This window comes from Asterias rubens, chromosome 2 (assembly GCF_902459465.1).
Source record: "Asterias rubens chromosome 2, eAstRub1.3, whole genome shotgun sequence".
NCBI lineage: Eukaryota > Metazoa > Echinodermata > Asteroidea > Forcipulatida > Asteriidae > Asterias > Asterias rubens.
In genome coordinates, this window is record NC_047063.1 from 962,124 (window position 1) to 979,197 (window position 17,074).

The 17,074-nt window shown below is 37.0% G+C and overlaps 1 protein-coding gene and 1 long non-coding RNA gene across 2 annotated transcripts; both read left to right on the forward strand.

The window, feature by feature from the left end:
* The first annotated feature begins 767 nt into the window (after positions 1 to 767).
* Positions 768 to 7,540, forward strand: LOC117304059 (transmembrane protein 168-like). The gene is made up of 4 exons (XM_033788549.1): positions 768 to 884; positions 2,309 to 3,684; positions 5,551 to 5,780; positions 6,568 to 7,540. Exons 2-4 carry the CDS (start codon positions 2,396 to 2,398, stop codon positions 7,095 to 7,097), a joined length of 2,049 nt encoding a protein of 682 aa, XP_033644440.1. The 5' UTR covers positions 768 to 884; positions 2,309 to 2,395; the 3' UTR covers positions 7,098 to 7,540.
* Positions 7,541 to 11,908: 4,368 nt separating this feature from the next.
* On the forward strand, positions 11,909 to 13,994 carry LOC117307342. The gene is made up of 2 exons (XR_004521072.1): positions 11,909 to 12,160; positions 13,707 to 13,994. It is a non-coding gene; the product is annotated as an uncharacterized LOC117307342 (long non-coding RNA).
* Positions 13,995 to 17,074: the final 3,080 nt, after the last annotated feature.

A 17,074-nucleotide genomic window follows, 5' to 3' on the forward strand; every position in this document is an offset into this window, starting at 1 on the left:
CTTATTTTTGCTGGGAAGAAAGAAAAAAAACATTTAGTAAAACGTTTGGCTTGGGCAGCTTTATGACACCTAGTGGGCAGGGCTCAATACCATGGTGTTGCAAATACTAACACCTAATACTTAAATCTCACAGTGCTCTTAGACCCTGCTAGTTGTTTTGTTAGGAGAAACACAGCCAAACAAAACCAAACCCTTGTAATCAGAGGCTCAGGTAATAATGTATTGTTAATGTATTGTTAATGCAATGTATTGCGTATGAACTCAATCATGAGCTACAATGACTGAATTGTATGCACGCAGTCTTGAAACCTATCAAATTTTAAAACAATTTTATTTATAACTGCTTTTCAACATTTAATTTTGCTACTTTTCATCTGTTTGTTGCCTGCGCTTAAAGCATCAATACCATTTATGTAGATACACACCTATGTTGTGACATTCCTTATGTGTTTTCCTTACCCTAACCAAACCTTATTGTGTAGGTCAGAGGGGCTATTAAAACATAGGGTCGTTGGAGCTTATAGGGGTCTGACTTTGGGGCGTAGTCACCAATAATGTGTGTGCTTGCGTGCTGACTACACGTACAGCCAGTCAATGGATGAATAGTGTGATGCAGTGTAGCGCTGAAATGATAAAGGGACTCCTCCAGAGTATGATTTCGCAACAAGGAGCTGTGTGGAGTGTGTAATGGGGAAATTCCCTGACACGTAGCCAGATATGAGAAATTTGCCAGCCCCTAGATCGCTATACAAACAAAGCACAAACTTGACCTAGAGCCAGTGTGGTATTTCTGTCATACAGAGAGGACCGCTGCTAATGAAAGGGTGAAATAAACCTTCTGCAACTGAGCTTCGCAAACCGTTGTTGTTGATTACATTGTGGAGGTATGTATTTTGTGTTTGAATATATAAAAATGTTGTTTGTTTAACAGTAATATTGGTAATTACTCAAAATAACTATTAGCATAAAACCTTGCTTGGTAACGAGTAATGGGGAGAGGTTGATAGTTTAAAACATTGTGAGTAACGGCTCCCTCTGAAGTGACATAGTTTTTGAGAAACAAGTAATTTTCTGAGAATTTGATTTCGAGACCTCAGACTTAGAATTTGAGGTCTCGAAATCAAGCATCTGAAAGCACACAACTTCGTGTGACAAGGGTGTTTTTTCTATCATTGTTATCTCGCAACTTTGACGACCAATGAGCTCAAATTTTCACAGGTTTCTTATTTTATGCATATGTTGAGATACACCAAGTGAGAATACTGGTCTTCGACAATTGCCAATAGTGTACACTGCCTTTAACATTTACAAGGCCTGCAACACTGCATCCGTGCCCGCTGGCTATAGACCTTTTGCATTTTAGATACATGCATGAATTCATTTGAGATAAGGCCCCCTTGCAAAATACATATTGCTGAACATGGAACGCTGCCATGGGAACAGAAACAGAAAATGTGTACAATACGTTTAATGAACTGTGACAGTGATTTATTGGAAATCAACTGTATTTCATTTTACTTGTGAACTGCATTATGCATGACTTTATTATCTGGCTGTATCTTTTGTAGCTTTCAATAATGTAATTCGGTACCCTTGGAATTTTGTGTCAAACGAAACTAGGCATAGTGTCTGAAGTTGGCGGGGTTATACCTGATGGTCAGCAAAATGTTGTGTTCGGGTAATGGACCAATGACAAAAATGTTGGCCCCTTAAGGGGCCAATATTTTTTTTATGTTTAACTTTTGCTAGGTTAGAATTAGCATTATCTGTTGCCCGGGTGCCTTGTTTTATTTTTGTGTATAAATGGGACAGCGAACAAAGGGCCAGTTCTTGAGGCTAAGGCAAAAATCAACTCAATACTGTTCAGCTGTGCGAGGTTAGTGCACAATTATATTTTTCACGTTGAACAGTTTTCTGGTTTTAAATGAGTTTGAAAGGAAAGAGTTTAGTTGCGTAAAAAAAACATCAAATTTGCCTAACTGATGTGATCATTTATTTATCGTGTGAGTGTAATGCACACGCCATTGTAGTGTGTGGCAATGAAAGGCACAACCATCATTACAATGAAACAATGTTTGACTTTTAGGCACAATTGTTTAGTACTGCCTGTCTCTGTTTTGCAAACAGGAGAGGGCGCTATAAGTAGTTTATCACAACCTGTTTCTGCTAAGCAGCACATTCTGTGCTAAGCAAATTTTCACATAACACCTTTACAAAATGGAAGTCGGAGCTATCTCACTGGGTTTCATTTGTTGTCCTAAAAACTGAGTCTCTTTCTAAACCTTTGTTTTTCTTTTTTCATTTATAGGTTAAAGATTAACGGCTCGTCAATTCTAAAAAGTGATCAAATCTTCCATCTTTTAGTCTGAGCAACTGTTATTAGCTGGTTTCAACCATGGAGGAAAATGACAGCAAAGTGAAATGTGGCCTGTGCTTCGTTGTTTTGGACTTAATTGTCCTTATATTTGCATTGGAGGTCGGCTTGTGTGCCCTGTTGATTTCTACCAGAATTGGTCCAATATTCATTGTTATTGTTGCTTTGATTGTGATTGGACTAGCAATAGTGATTGGAGTCTGCCTATACTGTTGTAAACCAAACTACAAAGGCAACGACAGTCTCTCAAAGGAGGTCAATATGTGCAACCGTTTATGGTGTAGCTTTGTTCTTGGTCTGATGTCTTTTGTAGATATCAGTGGCATCCACAACTATGTTATTACTGTAACAACATGGATGCTGGTTGCAAGCATTATCATCAAAGCTGTCTCTTCATTTATCCAGCGATGTCATGGATTGATCAAATACTCCTCCAGTCCAGTGAGTGAGGTTGAGATGTTTGAGCTCTTTGTGTTCTCAATGACTGGATTGATTGCTTTGCCAGAGGACCAGGCATTTCTTTCTAAATATGCTTTATGCTTGATTTTTGTTTCCTTTGCTGTCATTATAGTGGCAGTCAGACTTGCAGGTTGCATTTACAACCCCTTCAAAATACTCATTTTGATTGCAGTCCTTGTTTGTCAAATAGTATTTTTCAATACTATTGATGTGCCTTTCTACAATGCTGCATTGGGTTGCTTTGTAGGCCGCCTGTTTATGGACCCACTTTTTGATTTGTTTTCTAGCAACATAACTGCAATTGAAAGATTGAATTGTGTATTCAGTGTCCGTGAATGTTTACAACAGATGTTTGTGATAATAGTCATTGTGTTTGAGGGTGTCTTCCTTTTTCATGCTGTAGTTTCTGACATCTACCACAAAGAATGGTACTGGATAATTCTCTTTGTTGTCCTACTTATATTTTGGATTTGCAACCATTCATATTCCATTCATTTGTTCTGGCAATTTTCCAACAATATCTCAGAGTGCACTAAGGCCCATCAAGCCTTGCAGAACAATACTAGTATGGAGATGATAATGGCAACGAAAGGGATGCGCTCACAAACTCAGTTTATACACCATCTCGCCCTCTATACATTTGTTTCCACTTTATTTCTTGGTGCAGCCACACTGTTGATTCCATGTGTGGTGCACCAATGGCATAAAGAGGACAAGGCGGCACTTGCAGCAAGCTTTTTGATAGTGGTTCTTGTAGAGGAAATGTTCTATGCAGCCACAGATTTACTCCAGCAGTCCCTACCAGGGGCTTGTACAGCTTGTGTCATCATGCCTCCTTCAAAGTCACAAAGGTAAGAATTGAGACCAAAAAAAAAAAAAAAAAAAAAAAAAAAAACTGTGGTGATTTGAAATCTGTACATGTTTAGAAATTGTGAAGTTATCCTCTCAGACCAACAGTCATTTCATGTGTTTATGAATTATGGGTAAAATATAAATGTTGACCTGCATTTACAAACAACAAAATTGACCGAATTCACTGATGTCATCATCCAAATAATCTTGGTTTCATCTTCTTTGGATTCAATGTCCATGTGTGTTATTAAGTGTAGTGCTTTAAGCATTATGGTTACACGCAATTATTCCAAATGCCGAGCGTACCAGACACCAGCCCTGTATGGCATTGGTGCAAGAAGCCAATTTACTCAAAAAGTACATTTAAAGCACATAAATAAAATATTTAGTTTACCCTTATGTTACCCTTATGTAGCCTTGCTAAAGGCACATGCATTATTCATTCCGAAAAAGGCGCCATTGTAAACCCACCTGTATGCACTGTGCGTAGTGTGTGTAATCACACCACACGAAATCACACCGCACGACCCACCCGTATACACTGTCACATGACTCAACGCCCGCCCCGTAAGACTACTGTACTTAAGTCATCAGCACTTGACCTTTATTTTGAGGCCGTCAGATGGACAGCCTTGTCGGGTCTGTAACTTCCAGGTTTAATGTGTTTCATGAAAAAAATTCAAATATTTGAAAAAAAGGGGGGGGGGCCTCTGGGATATGCTAGTAAGCAGCTCATGAATATTTATATCTTTCGTCAGACCTATCAAACAACACAGGATGTGAAGCAAATGAACTATTCATTTTGATGCCCAATCAAGCACTTGCCTTATCACGACCTTTGGACCCTATCATGCTCGCTGAGCGTCCGTGGTGATGCGATGTAAACAAGACATCCGCAACTGACCAATGGGGTCTCGTCTTTTGCAGGCATTATGGTAATGAGTTGACCGTAGGAACTCTTCTTTTGCGCTTATTATAGTATTGAGTCATTAGCTTCAACACAGACCCTACAAGGCTGTTGGCCTGACTGCCTCCGTATGGGGATAGTGTATGGGGGGCTTCGTGTCGTGCGATGTGATTACACACATTACGCACAGGTAAACGGGTGGATTTTTACAGCAGTGGTCTTTTTCTGAGTAAATAATTTGACTGCCTTGAGCAAGAATAACCCTTATGCCAAGTGTAGGTGTATAGTCAGTACTTTCCTGTATTGTGTGAAGAAAATCGCAGACATTAATTACTCGAGTGGGATTCAAACCCCACAACCTTTGCCAATCTAGAGCAGATGTCATACCATGCTAGAGCACCAAAATTGCCCAGTAGCTAAAGGCAGTTTGAATCTTATACTTGAGCAGTGGGTACCACAACAAATTTAAAAGATGTTAAATCTGCATCAGGGATACAGTATATCATTTGGTTTTACCCTTACACCAATGGTTTGCACAGAACTCTGGAAAGTACCGAGTATACAGTGCTGACACACATCAGTGAAAGGATAAAACCAATATTATTTCTTATCCCTAAAGCAAATTTATCACATAAATTTTTAAGTGATGGTATAAATGCAGCTGTTCACAACTGTTGATAGAAAGTGATAATTAAATACAGACAGTTAACACTTGCCTAAGAAAGTATAACCATTTGTAGAAGTGGGGGTCATGGAGCAAGTAAATGAAAGGCCTCAGAGCTCAGCGGTACACTGCTGGCATTTTATTGCAGGCTGCTCTTCCATGACAAGACAAATAATAATAGCTAAACCAAAGCACTGGTTCTCCACAGCCATTGGTTGAATATTTTGTGTCACTGGCTGTCACTTCATATATATGTGTAAGTTTTTAATGTGTTCTTTCTTTGTGCAAATACAGACAGTCAGAGTTAAAAGATTTGCAGAGATTCATCATGGAGTTCTTTGGTAAAAATAATATACCTTGTAGCATTGAATCCTTCGTGGATGGGCTTTCAATCCAAACCCTGGAATGCAAGATTCAGTACTTCTTTGCTCAGACAACTGATACCAGTCATCGGAGGTATGACAGCTACGTGGTTTTCTACTGTGGTGATGTAGATAGTGATGGCAACTGGGAATTAACAGGAGGTTAGTTTGATTTCATTCTGCCAGCTTTCATTAAAAAAACCATTTCTGCGTAAAAAACATTGTTTGTGGTCAATTTTCTTCAAAATCAACTACAAAGTACTCAAGGTGACAAAGTAGTATTCGAGCTGTAGTTCTCTTCCATGTTTTTAAAACTTGCTGAAAACTCCACATACACTTATCTTGTAACATTTCTTAGATTATTCATTGTATTAATGTCTTTGTATTCCATATTTCTCATTTGTTGTTTAAATAGTTTTTTTTTTTTTTTTTCTGCCCTCTCGGAATAGGGTCTTGTACACTAGATAGATAGCACATTATATTATGCATTATTGTTATTATTATACAAGAATAAGGAAATCCAAGCACCAAGTCCAACAGCCATGTATCCATGTACCTTTGATCTCCAAGCACAAGTACAATTAAGTATGAGGACTGTATAAAGGGTGTACAGAAAACGTTTGTCAGTAAGTAACAATTAATGTATGTGCTTATAAATTTATTAAAATGATTACATCTTTGGTGTATCATGGCCTAGTGCTTTTGCACTGGACTTCAAGCTCTGGTGTTTCTGACCAGCACACTATTGAGTATAGGGCCAGACAGCTTTGTTCTTAAGCAAGACACATCTATACCACTATTGCTTCGTCCTTTGGATGGGTTGTTAGCCATTGGCTCCTTTGTGTTTTGTAATACATATTAATACCCTTTTTTTTCAAAAAAAGATAAAGACAGAAGAGTATTGTCAGTACATTGTTAAAATCCTGAACTTTTATTGTCTCTTCAACAGGAAAGTTCAAGTTTGAAAACATGCAAAGACTATGGAATAACTGTGATACTGAGGGATTCCAATCTAGGCTTATCTTGATCCAAGATGCAAAACACTCAGAAGACTGGCTGGAAAAAATCGCACACAACAAAAACAACAGAATTGCAATGCAAACTTGCAAACTGAGTCCATCAGTAGACCCTGAAACTGGGGTTGTGGCAAGAGTTGGGGATTTTACCCGTGATTGGGTAGAGTTTAACAGCTCAACTGAAAACAGTATCAATTGGAAGGAGAGTGGGAGGGAAATCAAAGCAGTTTATAAAGTTTCTCCTCCATGGAGTGACCATGATTTCCACGTGCCTAATGAAGAAGATATCAGAGAGTTCGCCACCAAGTTTCCAAAAATAATGACTTTTCTGATATCAAGTAATTTGTATGCAACCCAATTTGAAAGAAAACATTGCTTTCCCTGTTGGGAACGTTTAATGATGAGTTGGTATCCCCCGCCTTCTGTTGATACTGGACATGGCTTTAAGCTAGTTAAGTCTTGATTTGACAAGGCAAGGATAAAAAGGATTTTTATACGTTTGGTAATCACTCCAAAAATTAATGGCAACAATATGGTAAAATATCATAAAAATTTGAATCTGACAGATGTTTGTGTCAGATACAATTTTCAGAATATGTATTTCAAATGCGCATTATTCTTCCTGCATGATTTAACTGTGTAGAATTTAAATAATTAAATGGTTCCAAAAACCAAAGGTCTCGATTGAACATGGCTTTAGCTTTAGTTAAGTGTTGATTAAAAAGACTTTGAGCTAGTACACATGCCCAAAGCTTGAGAGCTTGATTGAACATGGCTTTAAACTAGTTAAGTCTTGATTGAAATGATTTCAAGCTAGCTAAGTTTTTTAAAGGATTATTCATAAATACCCCAGACAGTTTCTTTACTCCTATTTGTGGAGAGCGTGTCACGTGGGTGTGCATAAACCTTTTGTTAATGCACACTAAAGCTCTGTTTATAACAAGCTGGCTTCCGCGTGTCGGGCACGAAAGATTATCACGCGGAACGCAATTCATAGCTATCAGCGCGTAATCTAAGCGCCCGCGCGTACACACAACCCATGCGCCTCGAACAGATTCTTCACAAAGTTTTGGCAAAAATATTTCAAACCTTGAATTTTCAATTGTTAAAGTGTCTATAACTGTATTTGTTAACGTTTTTTAACAAAAGGGCATTTATGAATGGGAATAAAACAGTAGTGACTCATTCTTAAACGTCCGTTTAAAACCTTGCAGGGTCATTGCCATGTGATAAAGGCCCTCGCCTTCAGCTCGGGCCTTTATCACACAGCCGCCGACCCTGCTGGCTTTAAACGTACGTTGAAGAACTCGTCACTACCACTTTATTCCCTTAACCTGTGATGGCTCTGTGGCCAAATATGGCCTGTTGTTTGGACTCAAATTCTGGATTCTTGTGACAAACTCTTTGCTTGTATCATCAAAGGCACAATCCCACCTACTTGCCCTACAATCGTAGTAAGATATTTAATTTTGTATTTTTGCATAAATGATGTTGTCTAAAGGTTCTATTTAAAAAAAAAAAAAAAGGTTAGGGGGAAAAAATAAACAAATATTGAGATTTACTTGTAGAGGTTTTTACAGGGCAGGAAAATTTAAGATGTTAATGTACCCCCACCCCCTCTGCTCTCATGTGCCACTTTCAATTTAATTCAATTCAGAGACATTTCAACCTATATTTTTTCTAACTAATCTGTAATGACCCAATAGTTAAATGTGGCCCGAACTCAAAATCTGGATTCTTGTGCCAAACTCTTGGCTTGTATCATCAAAGGCACACATCTACTTGCCCTACTTTTGTAATTAGACATTTGTTGTTTTATTTTGAGTAACTATTATGTAACATGTAGTTTCTATTTAAAATGATTGATTGGGGGAAACAAATTAAGAAGACAATTGTAGAGTAACAGGAGATGTGTTAGAGATGTACACGATAAACCTCCACCCCCTGCTATATCACTTGCCACTTAAGTCTCTGTGTTATGTTATGTGAATTACTTAATGACCATACTAAATCAGCACATCAAAATGAGCACCAAACAAAATGCCTGACAAAAACATGAAACTGTTTTCATTAATAAAAAATAAAAAAAGTAACTTCTACAATTTAATGACGTAATTAGACCTAAAGGTTGATTGTATGACGCGTGTCTTGACCAAGAGGGTTAGTGGATTTACGCATCCCAAAACCAAAGAAACATTTTAGATTTATAGTAACAATGCAGTAAGTAATTTGTAATTATTGATGCTTTTTGATTTTTCATTTAAAGCTTCCTGAGAGTATTTTTGTAAATGATTCAATGCTGTATAAATGCACTTTGGGTTTTTATTTTTGTACAAACTAATTTCCGTACAGTTTTCATTAATAAGGCCTATGGCTGTGGGCTGCAGCTACAGTGTGTTCAAGAATCCCTGTGAGTTTAGTGATACCAAATATACTACGCATGCCAAGGGCCTCTGAACAAGGGCCTCTCCAATCAAAACAATAAGCCAACAGTCATAACAAAATTGAACTATTTGCACCAATCAGAAACAATTAACTGTCAAAAGGAAAGCACTGTTTGCAAAGTATTAAACAAAAATGTTTACATCGAAGACAATATTTCATCAGAGTGTCTGTATAGATTTCAATAATAAATAAAGAAAATAGACGTTAAAAAAATGGACTAAAAAAACAATCTCTTCATCTCAGGAGCCTGTTTTTTTTCCCCTTCTGAATGCAGGAATTGGAGAACAAATGCATTTGAACATGAATCAAAATGAATGCAGTCTTCAAAACTTTGCTATAGTATAGTATCTAAATTATAAACCCTGCTTTTCAAGAATACAATTTATGCTGGTTGTGTCAATACCATGTTGGTTCCCTCTTGCAAAAATAAATAAAAACATTATTTTGTATTTCATTATCTATAAAATAGCTATCAGATAGTAAGTTTGACATTGATGTAACTAAAAATGCATATTGCGGGATGAAGTATTTAAAATGCAGACTGTTGTACTTGGTACATGTAGGAATGAGAAGCAATTGTTCAAAGGTATAAGGAATTCCCCTATGTTTAATAAAATAATTTTGCTTGTGAACAGCTGATGTTTTAAAAGTGAAAAGTCCTTGTAGTATTGTATTTCTCAGAGGTAAAACGGAGACAAAATCCACTGGCCAAAGTTGATTAAAGACACTGGACACTATTGGGTCAACAAAAACATGGGTGTGCATAAACCTTTTGTTAATGCACACTAAAGCTCTGTTTATAACAAGCTGGCTTCCGCGTGTCGGGCATGCAAGATTATCATGCGGAACACTGGTTTTAAAGCGCACTGTTTACACCAATCAAAAACAATAAGCCCCAATCATTGGGTGCGTTCGTTTAGCTTCCCTAGGTCGTCCCCGGTCTGCCCCGGTACGTTCGAATAGCTTTGACGGGGCTCACTCGGGTCAGCCCCCAGTGCCCTGCTTGTGGAATGGGTCACTTGGGGGTGACCTGAGGTGCATGCCGTCACCACGAGAGGGCGAGTGCGATCGTTCGATTAGCTCTTGTCAGGAGCTCACCTGAGTGAGCACTGCAGGGTCAACCCAGGGAAGCTTATTGAACGCACCCACTAGTGGGTCTTCTTCAAGTTATTTTCTCTTCTAAGAGTCATGTTATTTAATAAGTAGTTAACAAATTGTGGAAAATTTTCAAATAGCTGAAATTAAAGGCCTTTGTTGGGTATTTTATCTTTCTTGAGAACAGTTGTTTTCACTTGCGCCCTTCCCTGGGCGGCCTCTGCTTGTCCTTAGAATGAAAATAAAGGTTTGTTTACCTCCATTGTTCAATCTAATTTTGTTTTCTTCACTGTAGTAATTGTGTGGAATAGGCCCTTAAAGGTAAAAAGTTTGCGCTTCTCTTGTAATTAGTGCAACATATTTTTGAAACCAATAAAGCAAGATTTCATTTAAGGAGGTCAAACTCCAGCTTTTCTGTCTTCTGAGTAATGCATGTAAATAACAAATATAAAAATATAAAATTTAAATCTCAAAAAATTTATTTTCAGACAGAATAGATTTAGAAGTTTATCACTGGGTAAATTTAAATTGATCAGACTACTTATAATACATAGAATTGTAAATTTAAAATTAAATAAAAGCGTTTTGCTTTACCTTCAACTTGAAATGGCCTACAGCTTCTTGTTAATTTAATGAACTTCCTGCAAAATTTACCTTTATTATTATTATAAAACTAGCTGGGTGAGGGAGGGTAAATACACATTGACTCCAGGGACCTATCACAAAGGAGGACAATATTAAGGTCCATGCTTGGGTAGTAAAGAACTTTAGTTGGAAAGTGTGTACAAAACCAATGAGGGTCTTTGCCAAAATGTTTGAGTACAAAAAAAGAGGGGCAATAAGAGGTCCCAGATTTCAGGTGTTTACGCACTTGCCTGAGTGTGTTTACGCACTTGCAGGAGTGGGTTAAGCTGACATAAGTTTTTGCGACCAGAGGTGGCCACAATTTGCCACTAGTAACTGGAAGCTGAGGTCCAGTTTAAAAACACTGGACACTATTGGTAATTGTTAAAGACCAGTCTTCTCACTCGATGTATCTCAGCATATGGATAAAATAACAAACTTGTGAAAATTTGAGATCAATCGGTTGTCGAAGTTGCGACATAATAATGAAAGAAAAAACACCCTTGTCACACAAAGTTGTGTGCTTTCAGATGCTTGATTTCAAGACCTCAAGATCTAAATATGAGGTCTCAAAATCAAGTTCGTCGAAAGTTACTTCTTTCTCAAAAACTACATTACTTCAGAGGGAGCCGTTTCTCACAATGTTTTATACTATCAACCTCTCCTCATTACTCGTGACCAAGTAAGGTTTTATGCCAATAATTATTTTGAGTAATTACCAATAGTGTCCACTGCCTTTAAATCTCATTTTTGGTTTTGTATACTAGTTAATTGATTTTATCTCATATTTTGTATCACAAAGTATGCCATTCCCAAGCACATACAATTATCATCATCAAAAGGTACATTAAACTAAAATGATTGGCAGAATGAAAATCTTGCTTTTGAGATTGTCTTTAAAGTTTGAATACTTGGGACACCTACTTAGTCATCCCAGGAGATCGAGACTGCAGATGTTTACATTCATGTGTGAGTGTGCTAATATGTAGAGTGTAGTGAATGCCCACATGTCAATAGAAGGTCAAGCATTGTTTTCCTTTACGTAGAGGTAATTCCCCACAGATGAGAAATCTAATTTTGCAATAATTTTGTCTGGAGGTAGCGGTTGCTTCCCCCTAAAATGGGAAATCTGATTTCGCAATCATTTTTTTTGTATCTGTTCAAAAGGGAAACGTAAGGAGGTAAATCCCCAATACGTAGTGAGAAATGAGAAATTGTGAGCTTATATAGGCTATGTATACAACACAAAGGGCCATTTGGTGCAGCAGTCTGACGGAACGGATCACTGCAATTGAAGCTGAGAGGAAGAAAGGTTCTGCTGCTTAGACTTTTGAGCTTTTACCATTAATGATTTATGTGAAGGTAAGGTCTCTTTTGTGTTTAAATACATTTGTTTGTGTAGTGTTAAATGTTAGGTTCATAGATTGTATTTTTGTCAATGTATTGCTGATTTAAATTATACGCAAATACAGCTTAAGTCACATGTGAAAGGTTTCAGCAGTGTTTTTGCTTGCTGATAAAAGAGCAAAATAAATGGTATTTATGAACAACTCAAGTCCCTTCACGTTTAGCGAGGTGACAGCAGGTACCAACCTCATATTTGACTGCGTCATTCATGAACACCAACCCTCAGAAATCTGAGGTCTCAGTTTCAGATGTTTTGGGTGAAAAAAAATCCCAACCATATTACTTCGAGGGGAATCTATTCACAATTAATAGTTTGTACAAACATGATAACACTTATTTTGTTAAGAGTGTCATCAATGTATGACCAAGTACCTTTCAAGAGTAAAATTAGCTACAATTCTCATTTGTACCATGTTGCCTTTCCATGGCAGTTTTTTGCAACTAAATGTTGTGTAGTTTAAGACAGATATTTTATGTGATATGGAGCGTTCATGTTGTTGTTAGTATTTTTTTTTTTTTTTAACATATCAAGAAAGCTGCCTAGCAATTGCTCAAAACATGCCTGTCAACAATAGACCTTTTGGCTTCTAGCCGGTATGTGAACAAGATAAGGTAAAACAAGAAGGAGGGGAGAAAATTAAACCCTTGCAAAACATGGTTTTCAATCTAATAAACAAAAAATAAAGGTTGGTTACAATACGTGTGAGAAAAGGGAATATTTATAGACCTCTTGCATAGGTCACTACACTGGGGTCAAACAATGGAACTAAGCACCATTTGCACAATGCACATCTCTCAGCCAATGATAGGTCTTCATTTGACCCATGCACAACTCCAATCCAATGATAGGTCTTCATTTAACCCAAGCACAGCTCCCATCCAATGATAGGTCTTCATTTGACCCAAGCACAACTCCCATCCAATGATAGGTCTTCATTTGACCCATGCACAACTCCCATCCCATGATATGTCTTCATTTGACCCATGCACAACTCCCATCCAATGATAGGTCTTCATTTGACCCATGCACAACTCCCATCCAATGATAGGTCTTCATTTGACCCAAGCGCAACTCCCATCCAATGATAGGTCTTCATTTGACCCAAGCACAACTCTCAGCCAATGATAGGTCTTCATTTAACCCATGCACAACTCCCATCCAATAATAGGTCTTCATTTGACCCCAGTGAGGACACCTTTTAAACTTGTGATGTCCTCAAGGCTCCATTAATTACTATTTTTAAAATAAACAATTCTGTAATATTCCTTTAATTTCAGCCAACAAACTTAAATGCTTAATAATGCAACAACACAGAGACTCACAATCACCACTGCAACCAGCCAGCTGTTTCTTGTAAGCAAGATAGTCTTAGCTTAGCAAATTTCTCCACAAAAGCTTAGGAATTTATGTCTGGATCAAGTTTCACATTCATTGATGTGTTCATGATTTAAAAAATGTATCTTCCCTCTAAAACTATATTTTCTCTGTCTTTTATCACAGGTTGATGGTTCTTCTAATCTAAAGGCGGAGCAGATCTTCTAAACTTTGGTGAACTCTACTAACTTTGCAATCAGAGGAACTGCTATTCTCGACCAGTTTGTCTACCTGCCATGGCCAAAATGAGGTGTGAACACTTGTTTGATGTCATAGACTATAATGTCCTAGGAGCTGCCCTGGTTTTCAGCTTGAGTGCCCTGTTGCACTCAAATAGCATCAGTAAACTATTCTTTGGTATTGTGGTTTCCGTTGGATCGCTGATTGATGTCACTTTCGTCTTAACAAGCTGTACAAAACCAGACTCCAAAGGAATCAACTGTTTCTCTCGTCTCTTCAGTGTCGACATTATCTTCATCCAGATATGGTGTAGCTGTGTTCTTGGTCTGATGTCTTGTGTAGATATCAGTGGCATCCAGAATGATTTTATAACTGCAATAACATGGATGCTGGTTGCAAGCATTGGCGTCAAAGCCATCTGGTCATTTATGCAGCGATGTCTTGGGTTGATCAAATACTCCACTAGACCAATTTTGATGGTCGAACTATTAGAGCTTGTTGGGTTCTTAGTGCCAGGTTTAATTCTTTTGCCCGAGGATCATGCATTTTTGTCAAAATATGCTTTATTCTTGATTTTGTTTTTTTTTGGGTTTCACTGTTGTGGCGTTCAGACTTATAACTCTCTCATACAACGGTATTCCCATTTTCATATTGATTGTAATAACTGTTTGTTGTCAAGTCGGCCTATATATCTATTTCAACAGTAGTTTTGGTGTACATAATGCTGCGTTATGCTGTTTTACTTATCGTCTACTGATCGACCCAGTCTTTGATTTACTGTTCAGAAAACCATCCAGAGAATCTCCATCGAAGATTGTGATCAACCAATAACTCCATTCACCATAACAAATGGTATTGGACCATCCTCTTTGTTTTCTTGCCTTTGTGTATATTTTTTACCTGCATTCATATTTAACTCATTTGCTGGGGATTGTACAACAAAATCTTAGAGTACAAGGAAACCTGACAGGCTGTGGTAGAGGACAATGGACAAGATAATGGCAAAAGGGGGATGTGGCAAACTGTTTTGGCAGTGATGAATGTAAAGTGTTGCAGCATCACATGAACTCCAGAAACCCCTGAGAAGAGTCTGCAATTTTATCCGAGATTCGAAAGAGATTAACTTCTCAAATGAAAACAGTATCAATTGAAAGAAAAGAGGGGAGAAAATTAAGACAAATTCTTGTTTATTTCCGCTTGCCTGCGATGAGTATACGAACAACGTTTCAAGAAGTACTAATAACTTTTTTTTAAAGCAATCACTATGCTGTGTATGCCATGTCTAGTGTCTATTAAATAAATTAAAACCGAGAGCCCAACATTATCACATGTCAATCAGCCATGTACAAACAATTTTGCATGTAAGATGTATTTTGTTTAGCAAAAGTCTTTGTATGATTTTCACTTTGAAACAGGATCTGTCAAAATCAATTCAGATTCAGAGAAAAGAAATTATCCAAAAACAAATATATTTGGTTGAAAATCGGTCATTGCTACTTTAAAGGAACGTTACAGATTGGTTTTTGCTAACAAACAAGTTGCTGGCAGTGTAAGCACTTTACGTAATCCACCATATACATAAACTGACAAACCTGTAGAAGTTTGAGATCGATTGGCCATCTGGGTCACAAGATAATAGAGAAAAATCGATTACAAATTTTGCATTGCATCGATGCCAAAATAAAAATGAATAAAACGCTCACTGAGCGATAAACTCCAAACGCGAAGTTAGATTATTTATTTATAATCAAATATGACATTTCAGACAGAAATATTTCAAGGGATGTTTTCAACTATCATCATCATTAGACCGTGTAAGTTTCATGTAAATCTGTGTTCTTCATGATTTGTTTTGTCTACCAATTCTGTAATGTTCCTTTAACTGGCTTTGTTGTTAAACCTTATAAAAGAAACTGAGGAACCATAAAAGATGTTGATAGAACAAAAGTTGGCTAACATGTACCTCAATATAACCTTTATATTTATTTTTGTTTGAATGTTTTTCCGCCTTTGTAAGTAATGTTTTGTACAAAGTAGGCCCATGTATAAAGACTGACATTGATCAGAAAGATCATATTTCGTTCTTTCTTAGTTTAACAGGAACTCTCAATTATTTAGAATAACTAAATACCAGTACTACTGTCTAGTGATGTAATTTTAAGCCATGAAGGCATAACTTATTGTAAACAAAAAAAATGTTACTGAGGTTTAAGCTTATACTCCCTGAATCAAAGTGAACACATTAAAAACATACTTTGCAGCTGACTCCAAATATGACCTTATATTTTCCTAAATTTGTGGTCTGCTTTTTTTGTTAAAAACTAGAAGTTTAGAACAAATACATTGTTCTCCAAACTTTTTAAGAATTGTATGCACATGTAGGCCTAAATGTTCCAGCCATGTCAATATAACTCCCTCTCCCCCCCCCCCACAAAAAAAAAAAAAGTATATTGGCCTATCTTTGTCCAGATATGCCTAAATTTTGTAACTATTTATTTGTAAATATGCTTTTTATCATGTTTTCACCTTTCTATTGTAAATACCCAAAATACCCAAAGTATCTAAGCTATTTTAAAAAAATGTATCCATTTTGGTAGCTTTGAGTATTAAGTAATCAGTAATTCATATGGATTCTCAAGTAACTTGTTTGAATATATTATGTTTAGGGTTTTTCAGGGAAGAGTCTTTCAAAATAAATGAGGGATTAGCACGAGAAAAACCGTTTATCAATGTGTATGTCCTTTTCATTTCTTGATACACTTGTCTTTTTTTTTAAACAAATATACCTTCAAAATTAAAACAAACTTAGTTTTTGTTTTTGTCTTTGTGGGTTTTGAGAGGGATAAGTGGGCCACCAGGAGTGTTTGCTCTAGTAAATATTGTAACATTTCCTTCAAGTCGATATAACAAGATTTCAACTAAATGTTCTGCAGTCCCACTACTTAGGGGTGTGTTTTGGCGACCAAGACCGAAACAGTTTCCAAGAGCTGCGCAAAAAACAAATCAGTTACCCGAAAAAGTTCACAATTTTAAAGGTACATCTCTGGAAAATTTGTGGCCTGAAATCTATTCATTCTATCTTGAAGTGATGGAACTTATTTTCTTTTCAAAATAATTCTATTGATGTTTTTCGCTATTTTTTTTATCTGCCATCTTAAAACTAAGCCTAACCGAGCGAAAAAGTTTTTGGTTTGGTCAAAACAGCCGCAACATCCAAACGCTCAACCATTGACCAAAGATCATATGTGTTTCTGGTTGGGGTCGCCAAAACGCACCCCAGAGTATCTCATTCAAATTTTAACAAGGTAAATATA

Bases quoted from the DNA above. Each gene is read 5' to 3' on its own strand.
- LOC117304059 (XM_033788549.1), top strand. From the start codon at position 2,396: ATGGAGGAAAATGACAGCAAAGTGAAATGTGGCCTGTGCTTCGTTGTT. The intron at 3,685-5,550 runs GTAAGAATTGAG...GTGCAAATACAG, and splicing joins CCTCCTTCAAAGTCACAAAG to ACAGTCAGAGTTAAAAGATT. The intron at 5,781-6,567 runs GTTAGTTTGATT...TCTCTTCAACAG, and splicing joins CAACTGGGAATTAACAGGAG to GAAAGTTCAAGTTTGAAAAC.